We start from the raw sequence: 12,638 nt of genomic DNA on the forward strand, positions 1-12,638 counted from the left end.
CATGTGTCTTTAGTCGAAAAATGCTTCTGAGGGAATGTTGAATAAAACTTAACCTTCCCAAATTAACATATTGATTATTGAGTTTCTCATTTCTTTAAAAAGACTCGTGATACCGTCGAAAGTTTCGTTAAAATTGCGAAAAGCTCGCGCAGATATCTGCCATGCGTCACTTGTGCTCGAGCGCGTGACTCTGCGTCATGTGACAGGATCTGTTGTTGCCAGCTAGCAGCAGCTTCACTGAAGGAAAACAGAACAAGGAAAGTGTAGAAAAACTAAATTTGAGACGCTTAGAATCATGTTTTTTTCCGAAACGTACTAAATGAAGAATTGGGTTTGTTTTATATTACTGTATTAAGATGCTGCTTTTGATATAACTGCTTTTTTGGACGTTGCGACCAATGAATGTCCCTTTGTGAAGTAGCATTGAGCACCAGTCATTTGTTGAACTTGGCTCTGTGCTGAAGGTAAGACTGTCTGTCTGATATTATCAGCTGTAACGACCTGCTGAAATGACCTAGTAATGCGAGTGAATGACCAGATACAAATGTTGTATTATTAACTGATTGTTAATGTTCAACTCAGATATATTCAGTACAATAAACATTTATAAAACTTGTTATCTCCCTTTCAGATGAATGCTCTGGTTGCTCTCTGTCACTTCTGTGAGCTCCATGGCCCCCGGACACTGTTTTGCACCGAGGCACTGCACCCTCCGTCCCCATCCCCTTCATCCCAGGCAGGTGCCCCTGTGCCGGGGGACAGGGACAGAGATGGTGACCGAGAAGGTGAAGGGCTGACCATGAGGGCCAACAGCTCGGCCACACAGAGAGGAGAAATGTGTGAGGTGAGTGCAGAGAAACAGCAGATGATATCAACTCAATGGGAACCACCCTTTCCCCCCTCCTGCCCTGACATCAGTGGTTCCCAACTGGTCTAATCATAGAGTCCAGATTTCTTCTTAGTCATTAGTTCAAGGCCGACACACTAGATAAATTAACCCATATTCCACGCTATTTCACAAAATCTAAACAACACTTTGGCTTGTAACACAAAGAAATAAAACATAAGCAAAAAAAATACAGAAATGACACTTTAAAGCTCTGTGCTAGAAATTCACTGTACTACAAAATAAGTGCGTTTTTTACAAACTTGACACACTCACAAGACACTTGTAGCCAAATGGACCCACCAGTTGGGAATCGCTGCTCTACATAACAACGCTCTAGCTATAACTTTTTGGTATGCAGGTGAGCCTGTAGTCCTGTCATGTGTCTTAAAATACTAATTTCCTTCTTCTCCTTGCATCATAGGGATGTCGATCTCTTCCAGCATCTCACCCTGGCTTTGTGAGCATCGACGATGAAACAGGCATTCGCTTCCTGAGCCACCAGCACCCCAGACAGCCACAGCTATTTAGCGTGGTACGCCAGGCCTGCGTACGCAGCCTCAGCTGTGAGGTAAACAGTGACGTACGTCTGCATGTATGTGTGTGTGAGTCACACATCCCATTCACTTCATACACTTCTGTTGCCACTTGGACTTCTACATATTTTCTCTCTGTCTGTTTCATCAGGTGTGTCCCGGCCGTGAAGGGCCGATTTTCTTTGGAGATGAGCAACATGGTTTTGTGTTCTCACACACGTTCTTTATCAAAGACAGCCTGGCCAGGGGTTTCCAGCGCTGGTACAGTATTGTCATGGTTGCTATGGACAGGATCTACCTTATTAACTCCTGGCCTTTCCTGTTACGCCACCTTAGACTCACAATACAGAGCCTTCAAAGCACAGCCCTCAAGGTAGAGTGCACACATAAACAATGTCCTTTTTCAAAACAGGCATGTATTAAGACTTAATCCACAGGCATCTAGAGCATCTCATTTCTTTGAACTGTTCTCTCCAGGTGTTTGATAATGAGCAAGGAGTTTGTCCCCAGAGAGCAGCGAGGATAAACAGCGTCTTCTCACCTGCAGTTTTCCCACACCAAAGGAGTGGCAACGCAGCCCGATCACTGACTTCTCTCACACAGCATCCCAACCTGTGGGCCAGCCTGCACTCCTCCTTCAGCTGGTGAGTCGATAAACTGTCAGCTCCACTGTGCAAGCTGTTGTCTGTAATGGCTCACTTTGACGTGTGGATTTGTGTTTTCACATTGTCTCTAGGCTGCTGAAGGCCTGTGGTAGTCGTCTGACAGAGAAGCTGCTGGAGGGAGCACCCACTGAGGACACACTGGTGCTCATAGAGAGACAGACAGGTAGCTAGTGTTTACCACTACGGCTGGGTATTGTTTAATAAAATTGCAGTGCCATTACCTACAAAGTGATACTGATGTCAGTAGAGCACTTAATTTGATACCTGTTTTTTCTATATCATTCAATACCAATTATGTAAACTGAAACACTCAGTTGTGTAAAATACCACCTTTATTTTCAAACATTTTGGTGGCATCTCAGCACAATTAACTGCCAACATCGTCAAATACATTGCGCTGCACTTCACCACACCACAGGCTGTTTGGGTTGTGGCTGCTGCAGTAGTGGGCCAATCACACATCGCATTAAATGAAAGAATGCGTAAGTTGACTGGCTGTGAGGCAAAACATACATATAGGCATTATGTTTTACATCTGGCCCATGTGAATGCAGTCTTTCAAGAACGCTTTGAGGGATTTTCTTTAAATGTAGTACAAACACCCACCTGGACTCAAGGATGAATTGATTAGATTTTGGTGGTCATGGGTTAAAGGTCAAGATCACTTTGACCTTGTCTAACTCATTCTTGTGAATGCGATATCTCAAGAACACCTTGAGAGAATTTCTTCAAATTCAACAAAAGCATTTGAGTGGACTCAAGGATGAGTTGATTAGCTTTTGGTGGTCAAAGGTTAAGATCACATTGACCTTTCATCCATATCATTCTTGTGAACGTAATGTTTCAAGAATACCTTGAGGCAGTTTCCTCAAATTTGCTACAAACATCCACTTGGACTAACAATGAAGTTGTTAGAATCTGGTGGTCAAAGGTCATGGTGACCTCATAAAACATGTTTTGGCCATAACTCAAGAATTCATACACTCAAACTTCAAACAAATGCGTCATAGGATATAAAGATGAAGGTCTGACATTTTACATCCAAGAGGTCAAAGGTAAACCGTGACGTCCCAATGTTCTGCAAAAACATTTTTCTGGCTATTACTCAGCGTCATAAGTCAGGAACAGAAGGGGAAACATTTGGTCAGATCATAAATTGGTGACACTAATCTTGGGTGCCCACGTTGAAACTGTGCAGACTGTATAGATCCTCTGTGCTGTTGGGGGGCAGATGTGTGCGGGAAGCATCCGTGTTGTCACAGACACAGATGTAAACTGTAAGTGCAACTTGACTGGTGTGCAGAAGCGTACAACCACATAAGCGTAATTCTAGTTTTCTAAATACAAGAAGGACTGAATGCAGTTATCGTTTCACCGGAGGTGTTTTGAGACTACATGGTACTGGGTTATTTACATCTTTACCATAAAGGCATCAAGTACCGATGCCCAACCCTTTTTACAGTAAAATAAAACTTATCAGGAAAGGGGGTATCGTTTACCTTGGCAATGCCTCAACATGTCTTGACTTCCAGGCAATGTTCGGCCTCTTGCTGGAGGATGATATCAGCAGATGTAATTTGTTTCCACAATGTGCCATGGTTTATCATCAGTCTGAAAAGCCTCCTGTGAACGTGTGATTCACTGGGTCAGTCAGTGCAGACACGCTCCAGCCAGCAAAAAAAACAGAGCTGTTCACTGAGCCATTGTGCTCAAATACACAGCCTTTCCAGAAAGTGTTTACACAATTATTAGTTAAGATTTAGAGAGTGATTAAAAGATTTACAGAGATATTTCCGAGTCCAGAGCGGCTCTTAGTTTGTGGAATTTTAATACCCTTTTCCCTTTTATTAATATTGTAAGTACACACAGTTTATTCCTGTTGCACCTGTCAAAATCACAATTACCAAGTAATTAAAACAAGACAATAAAATAAAATAATTACATCATTAACATTAAGAAATATTAAAACAGTGTAAATTGAAGTTCTTTTAAGTTGAATTTCTTTTTTTATGTAGCACAGACTCAGTCACCCTGATACTGCAGGGAAGCTGTTACATCTTGTGCCCACTCGCAAAACTATTTGTTTTGGAATTGAAATTAGTCATAGATAAGAGGTGAAATTGCACAGTGCTGATTTTAGTCTTGAAACAGGATGTTAAGTATCTTGTGTACATGACGCTATATATAGAGTGTACCAGCTCTTTACAAATTTCCCATGGAATTTCCCCCACAGTGGTAACTGGCTTAAGAACATTTGATCATCGCTATTTCTGTGTTTTTGTCATTCTTTGCTTTCTAAAGAGCAAGAAGAGGAAATGAGCTGCTGGGAGGGAGCAGAAGGAGGCGGTTCTACGTCACAGCGGCACCAATCAGAGAGCGAGCTGGGCCTCGACTTCCTGTGTGATGATGCGAAATTAAATGAATTACCCGGCCCAAAATTTAGGTCTCTGAGGCATTTGAGACAGGTAAATTTAGGTACTTTTTCAGCTTGACATTTTTTGTGTGGAAGCTAATAAAAACTGGCATATTATTTCTGATCTAATGGTGACACACACATTGAGGTTTTCATCGATGATGACTTAATGGTGATGATTGTGTTGTGTTTTTATGATCTACGGATGCATTACTGCTTGATTTTAGCTGTGTCTGATAAGGTGTCACTGAGTGCTTTGAAAGGCGCCTTTAAATAATATACATACATTATTATTATTATTGTTGTTGTTGTTGTTGTTGTCGTTGATCGTTATCATTATTTTTATCCTCAACCAAGGAATTAATGGTTTTATGGCATTTTTAACAAAAAGGTCTGTCTTTGGGATCCTTTCCATCCTTTTTCAGACACAAACAAAACACCAATTTGAACCTGTCAGTGGCAAAACCATTAAGTGAACATAAATTGACAGTGTGCTTTTCCCTGAGTGGTTACAGCTGCTGGCTGCGGCTCTCTCGCTCAATACTGGATCAATTTAAAAAGTGTTGTTCCCGTTAGTCACTTAGATACAAAAACTTGTGAAAATAGGGTCCAAGTTGAAAAGTTACTCTTTAATGACTATGAAATAATTTAATTAGCATTTTTACATCAGCTCAAACTCTGTATCTGTGAGCTGCTGCACATTACAGTCTGATTTGTCCTGCAGGTCCTCGGGGCGGCAGAGTTTCGTCAGCTAGTGTGGCACGTGCTCATGGGAAATCAGGTCATATGGAGAGGCGCAGACCCCGGGCTCATCCAGTCAGCTTTTACAGTCCTCAAGGTAGATAACTTTACCACTGTATCCTTTTCTGCCCTGTTAGAAGAGGTAGTGTTATTATCACAATGCTAAATATCAATAAGGACAAGTGACCTTGAGCACCTGTGAGGGTCCTCATTGTTTTTAGCGAAGGTATATGTAAATGCACAGTTTAACTCTTACAATCATAAAATAGTAAATTCTTCATTTCATACTTTCATACTGCAGTTTGATTAAAAAAAAAACGATTCATACCTTCTGATTAAAATGATCAATACCTTCTGACTGTCCTCATTTGATGTGATATAAACTGATTGGTTTGGGTTTCAGTTATTTCTCCACAAAGATATTTTTGTGCATTCAATTTCTTTCTTTTTTTTAATATCTTCCAAGTTTTGCCTGAAGACGTATCATTATTTAAGCTACCATTACACACCTTAAAACGTCTTTGCCCATACACGCTTCCCCGACCTTTCAGTGCAAGATACACAAACGAGACAGAGCATGTAACTGTTTTCACAGGACAATCACGGTTTCTTTTTACTGTGGAAAGATATCTGAGTGTATTTTTTGTATGTGATCCTTTTGAAATGGTTTTCCATATTGGATTTTTTTTTTTTTTTTTTTGTTAATTGTATATGATTACAATTAGATTGTTGCAAGATTTCTGCTTCCCAGGCCTTTTTCATGCAGACACAATGACTTGTCATCTGGGGAAATTCTCAAGTGTTAGCGAATAACATTAACAATGACTCAGCTCTTTTCCAAAATTCCAGTAAGCCATGACAGTGTGACAAAAATTCCCTTAGTCCCTTTTTACACAGCCTGTTCATGGCGGGAATATCACGCCGCGATTCTACCTCCCTGTTATTTATAAATAAGTATAACACCCAGTGGGGGGGCAGAGTTGCCTTTAAGTTTGCAGCGGTGGTCTGTGTAAAAAGACCATGGAGGAGACGGGTGTGACGTTTTGACACTGTGTTATTTATGCAATCCTCTGTCGGGAGATTTAAAAAGCAGCAAGAAGCAGTTAGCAGCTAACTCAAAAAGGTAGAACAGCGGCCGAAAATGGGTAGACAGTAAGTGGCAAAAACAGGACAGAAAATGGTTGTTACTGTAATGTTATGCCATTAGCATTGGGCAGCAATAGCTCAGTCTGTCTTGAATTGGGGACCGGAGAGTTGCCGGTTTAAGTCCCCGTATGGACTGTGGACTGGTAGCTGGAGAAGTGCCAGTTCATGTTCCTGGGAACTGTCGAGGGGCCCTTGAGAAAGGCATCACAAATGTAATTTCCCTATTTCTTTCTTTTTGTCTTTTTTTTCTTTCTTGTTTTGAAAGCTTTGCTGATGCATCTGTTATATGTCACACTAGAGGCCAACACTATTGAGTTACACACCTGCCACACCTTTATTTGCCTCTTGCAATGCCGTTATTGTGTTTTCCCGTCTATATGTGTTTCCCCTACCTAAACCTGAACTGAGGCGGGGGGGACTATTTGATGGGGGAACACATTTCAGTACCGCCATGCTAGCTAAAGTCACACTCAGTGTAAAAATGCAAAGTCAATGTAAAGAGGTGACTTCTTAGCATTTCTACAGTACAATCTCTGTAAAAAGGGCTACTGAAGCAGCATGAAGGTTACCGAGAAGTGAGGGAAGTAATTGGAATTTAGCCATCACTAATTGTAGTATTTATACTTGTGCTTTTCTTAATGTATCATGTTAAAGTGTCTTCTGTGACCTATTAGTCAGAATAACAGAGATGGCCATGTTTATAATCTGAATCTCTGTCCTGTTTCCCATCAGTCTTTGCTCCCAGTAGGCTGTGTGCGTTCAGTGCCATACAGTGCTCAGTATGAGGAGGCCTACAAATGCAACTTCCTGGGTCTCAGCCCTGATGTGCCCATCCCTACGCACGTCAGCTCCTCAGGTACAGGAGCCTCTGTGGACTCACACTACTATATGTTACTATCAGAAGTCTCAAAGAAAACTTCTGTTACAAGTTGTAATCTTGCACATATAGGTCACATTGTGTTGATTTGATCTTCCTTTTGTTTTTCCTGTAGAGTTTTCAGTGCTGGTGGATGTCAGTTCAGAGAAGAGCTGTCAGACCTCAGCAGCGGGTGAAGATGATATCTCCTCGCTTTTTCAGTTCACCATCAGTAGTGCCAACACACAGCCCACAGACAGGGGTGAGTGAGCATACCTTAAGTTATAAATAGTCACTGTATGTCTGCTTTCACTTTCAGTGTCACAAAATATACAGTCATTTGTCTGTTGGTTCAACCTCAAAAGCAAGAAGTGCCTATCTTTGCCAAGGCAGAACTTAATTTGAATTAAAACCAGAATTTTTTAAATGTAATTTGGATGTGAAACTGCATCTATAATGTTTTGTTTTGATAGCATTTTCATTTAAGTAAGAGCAGAGGTGAATGTGAGGAGGAAAATGTTCAGACATGTCCCAAACCAGGATCTGGATCTCCATCAAATAAGTGATCTGTTCTTTGTCCCATAGCCTATCTCTCTGCCAGCTTTCATTCGAAACTGTTCCATCAGCAAGTTTTTGTGATAGCACATGGACAAAAGGGACCAAAAAACACAACCTCCTTGTTGGAATTATTTAAGTTGGCAAGAAACATGAAAGCCAAAAAAGGTTGCACTTAGACTTATTGAATAACAACCATATGATGAACTGTCAAACAATCTTTGTTTCTGTTTTGTCAGGTCCCACGTTATTGAACAAGCTGGAAGTGGCTCTGTCTAATGAGAACTTGTCTGTGGACGTCGTGTCTCACTGCCTGCTGTGTCTGAAGGAAGAATGGATGAAGTGAGTAAAGTTCAATCATAATTTATAGGAAATAACCTTTAAAGAAAAGCTATTGTGCTCATTTTCAAAATCAGAAATACTTTATTGATCCCTGGAGGGAAACTGTGGTTCATTACAGTCGCTCTGATGCCAGCAAAGTGAATTATAGCAAGTAGAAAGAAGTACCAGCTCAAGTATATAAAGATAGAAAACAGAAAATACAGTAAGAGTTAAACAATAAGCATAGTATGTAAATATTTAAATATTTAAAATAAAGTATGAATAGTATGCTGAGTATGTAAGTGTGTAAAATATAAAGGACAGAAATACAGTAATGGACAATTAGTACTGAATATTTAAATTATAATATGGATAATGTGCTTAGTTTATAAAATATAAAACTGCTTTGTGCTACAAATTTTTAGGTTCATACTTTTTTTTGGGTTCCTTCTTGAACATGTTTACATGCTTTAAAAAAAAAACCACATTATTTTCCTCATACTGACTGAGAAGGCTTGCTGCTTGAGCACCTGTCAGCATTTCCTGGTTTTCCGCATTTCTGCGTCACTGAGTCATAATTGGAGCCAGAAAATGACTGTGCTATGAATAATCACAAATAAAAGTTTCAAACACAACTGGATGTGTTCTAACAGGAACGTGATCCGAAATCGTGGTGAAATTAACAATGTCGCAAACCAAGATTTCACGTTAAGTAGCTACATATAACATTGAACTTGCAGCGGGGGGATGATTGTAATGGAAAATAACTGCATTTTCTACACTGAGAAAAATCACCAATAAAAGCTTCTAAACCGAAATCTTAACAACCATAAAAGTTCCAAAAGTATTATCCAAAATTGGGCGGTAAACCTGAGATAAGAAGTTTCCCCTGACATTAGCACCCGTGAGGGTCCTAATTATTTGAGCTAAGGTAAAAAATCAATGCACAATTTAAGTCTTGCTATGTTTTAACACTGAACACTTTCATTCCACACTGTTGAGGTTAAAAAATACTTGTGAAATGATGATTTCAAATGATTAATACCTTCTGACATGACTGTATCCGATGTGGTATAAACTGATTGGATTGGGTTTCAGTTATTTCTCCACAAAGATATTTTTGTTCTTTCACTTTCTTTTGACATTTTCTGCATTCACTTTCTTCTCTTCTAACTCTTGCCTGAAGACATGTTATTATTTAAGCTGCCATTACACACCTTGACATCACTCCTTGACACGACTGTAACAGAAAATATGGACACTTTGTACCATGAAAATAACCAGTAAAAGCTTCTTAACCAAATCTTTACAATTAAATATGTTCCAATAGGAATATTATCTGAAATCAACCAAGATTACATGCTTCCCTGACGTGTAGCATGTAGCATTGTACTTGCAGCCTGGGAGTAACTGTACCAGAATATAGCAGCACTTTCTATTGTGACATCTGTGAGGGTCCTCATTGGTTGAGCCAAGGTAAAAAAGTAAATGCAAAATTCAAGTCTGACAATGATTTAACACTAAACACTTAAATTCTATACTGTTGGGGTTGAAAAATACATGTGAAATATGATTAATTAAAATGATTAATACCATCTAATATTACCGTTTCTAATGTGATCTAAACTGATTGGACTGGGTTTCAATTTCTCCACAGACATTTTGTGCAATCTCTTTTTTTCTGACTTGCAATTCTTGCCAGAAGACATGTTATTATTTAAGCTAAAATTACACGCCTTGAAATCACTCCTTGACATGACTGTAACAGAATACAGCAGCACTTACTACAGTGAAAAATCACTAATGAAAGCTTCTAAACTTAAAATCTTCAAAACTGGACATCCAAAATCAGGGATAAATTAACATTATCGGCAACCAAGATTACATGTTTCCCTCATGTTATGTAGCTACATGTAGCAATGCACCTGCAGCCTGGGAATGACTGTTTCAGAGTATTGCGGCACTTTTTACTGTGAAAAATCACCATTAAAAGAACAAAATTTTACAACCAGACATGTTTCAGCAGTAATATAGTCCAAAATTGGGGATCAATTAACAACATTAACAACCAAGATTACAGTTTTCCATGATCTTAGCACGTAGCTACATGTAGCAGTGCACTTGCACCCAGGGACTGACTGTAGCTGCATAGCTGCACTTTCTATTGTGAAAAATCACCAAGAAAAGCTTCTGTACACAATCAGACATGACAGGAATTTGATACAGAATTGGGGAGAAATTAACAACATCGCTAACCAAGTTTACAGGTTTCTGTGATGTTAGCATGTAGCTACATGTAGTAGTGCCTGGAGCAGATGACCATATAAATAAATCTGTCACAATTTGGCCTCATCTTGGAGCCAAAGTAGAAAGAAACATACAATAGTTAATTTAGAACAGTGTGAAGCCTGAGGTTTTAGCTCACAGTGAGTACTTTTACTGACGTTTACCTTATTATTTGAAAGTTAAGCCATTTTTAATAAAATCATCGAACATTGTTACGTTATTCGTATGACAGAAAATGTGGAAAAGCATTGAAGTTCCCTTTTATTCTCATAGCTTGTTCTCTCTCCTTCAGTAAAGTCAAGGTGCTGTTTAAGTTCTCCAAAGTGGACGGGCGAGGGAGGGAGGACACCCAGAAGGTTCTGGCCCTCCTGGGCGCCACAGGGCCGGGCGAGGAGGACAACGTCAGGCTGCTCAAGTTCTGGATGACTGGACTCAGCAAAACCTACAAAAGTCATTTAATGACAGCCGTCCGAGGAGGGGAGAGGAGCCCCAGCCAGTGACAAAGAGGAGGAGGAGGAGGAGGAGGAGGAGGTAGAGGGGGTGAAAGAAAGGGAGCTGAAAAGGGGGAAATACTAATGAAGGGAAAGTGAAAGCAAGACTCCTTTCATCATTATTTTGGGACTTTTAGTGGAGTGAAAGAGGAAAGTGAATGGATGACAGAAATGCTCTGACTCATCCATTATTGTCGTTTTAAGTAGAAATGTACCGTTCCTAACACTGATTATTATCCTGCACAGATTAACACGTATGGTCAGTTTGGATAATGCATGAGGGCTTTTGTTTGTCAAAGGGGATTATTGTAGAAACCTCTTCATACTTATATGTGAAGTTTAACTTATTACAGACTTTGCACTTTGTTCACTCTTTACTGATGTTTTAAAATGAAACAAATTAATATGAACTCTCATTTTGATATCCTGTTTTTAAATTCCACAATTGGCTCCATCTTGTGGTGAACAGGAAGAATAAAGAGGGAGTGAATCGGAGGAGGAGAGCAGCATTTCCTCTGCCAGCTCCCACTCACTTGTTTGAGTGGCTGTCGGCCAGCAAGCCTCAAGTGGTGTAAGACAACACTTTTAAGGTTTTCTGGTGTCCTGAAATGTACAAAGCAGTTGCATAACACGGCCCTGCTCCAGTACAGCCGACCACATCAGCAGGATTTTAGATTCTTAATGAGCCAGTCTCACACTGATCCACTAAAAAGCTGCGTTTTTGTTTTTTTTCATACCACAGTTAATTGAGCTTGTTGTGTTGCTGAAGCTTGCAGACTTCAGTCAATAAAATTCAACAACATACGGTTTTGTTTAAAATCAATGGGGGGTGTTTTTTTCTTGATCAGTATGCATGTAATGATTGTGTAATTTCAGCTCATTTTGCAGCCCAATTTAAATGGAAAAGTGAATTTGTAGATATTAGGATTGATTAGCTTTCTTTGCAAACCAAATCCAAGCCAAATTGTCTACTTCTCAGCATTGTTGGAATGCTGCTGCGTCTTAATAGAGTTTTACCTTTTTTTGTTTTGCTTCTCTCTGAAAGCTCAGATCTGGATTTCATTTTGCAAGTTTCACTAAAAGAAGCACAAACCTAATTTGCAGCAGCTCCACAAATTAGTTGCATATTTACTCTCCTCAATATGCAAGCAATGTATGAAACAGGAAGACGGCTCACTGGCTGGATATTTATACCCGTCATTAAAACACACAGTGTATGTGAAGAGGTTTGGAGTTGATGGTACCTCTGGGAGTGTTAATGCTTTACTTGTGGTGAAGCTGCTGCTCTCTAGTTTCCTTTTCCTCACAGCAGAGCTGGGATTTTGGGAAAGTGTCTTGACTTCTTTGGCTCGTGTTCAAAAAAGGACACAATTTCTCTTTGACATGAAGAAACAACTTTGCACTTCCTTCCTTTCATTACTGATTAACTCCCCTCGTGAACAGAGAGCCAAAATAACATGACACCTCACACAACCTGAGGGGACAGAACAACACATCACTGACGGGATGATGAGAGCTGTGCACAATGTTGTGGACGTCACAGTCACACCAGCCGTCTCCGTGGAACCGATCTGAGCAGAAATGACTGCAGAAAGCTATCACACATGGAATGACTTGCAAGTTCTGGCAATGTGTTGCAACCCTGCTTTTAGAGGAATGTGATTCCTGATTTATAAAGAGAAAAAAAAAGCAGATCATGTGATGATTAAACAGGATGATATTGCGCACTGACTCTGGAGGGA

At 40.0% G+C, this 12,638-nt stretch overlaps 1 protein-coding gene across 2 annotated transcripts; it reads left to right on the forward strand.

Moving 5' to 3' along the window:
• The first annotated feature begins 208 nt into the window (after positions 1-208).
• On the forward strand, positions 209-11,719 carry flcn (folliculin). Of its 2 annotated transcripts, none has more exons than XM_042490762.1 (12): positions 209-464; positions 632-844; positions 1,311-1,469; positions 1,574-1,795; positions 1,900-2,066; positions 2,159-2,250; positions 4,389-4,552; positions 5,225-5,338; positions 7,120-7,243; positions 7,380-7,505; positions 8,038-8,140; positions 10,698-11,719. In XM_042490762.1, the coding sequence occupies exons 2-12, from the start codon at positions 632-634 to the stop codon at positions 10,903-10,905; spliced, it is 1,692 nt and encodes a 563-aa protein (XP_042346696.1). In that variant the 5' UTR covers positions 209-464; the 3' UTR covers positions 10,906-11,719. The 2 variants fall into 2 exon arrangements, with proteins under 2 accessions (XP_042346696.1, XP_042346697.1); XM_042490763.1 differs by having other exon boundaries at positions 1,311-1,457.
• The last annotated feature ends 919 nt before the right edge of the window (positions 11,720-12,638 follow it).

The sequence above is a fragment of the Plectropomus leopardus genome, chromosome 7, assembly GCF_008729295.1.
Source record: "Plectropomus leopardus isolate mb chromosome 7, YSFRI_Pleo_2.0, whole genome shotgun sequence".
NCBI classification, from domain to species: Eukaryota; Metazoa; Chordata; class Actinopteri; order Perciformes; family Serranidae; genus Plectropomus; species Plectropomus leopardus.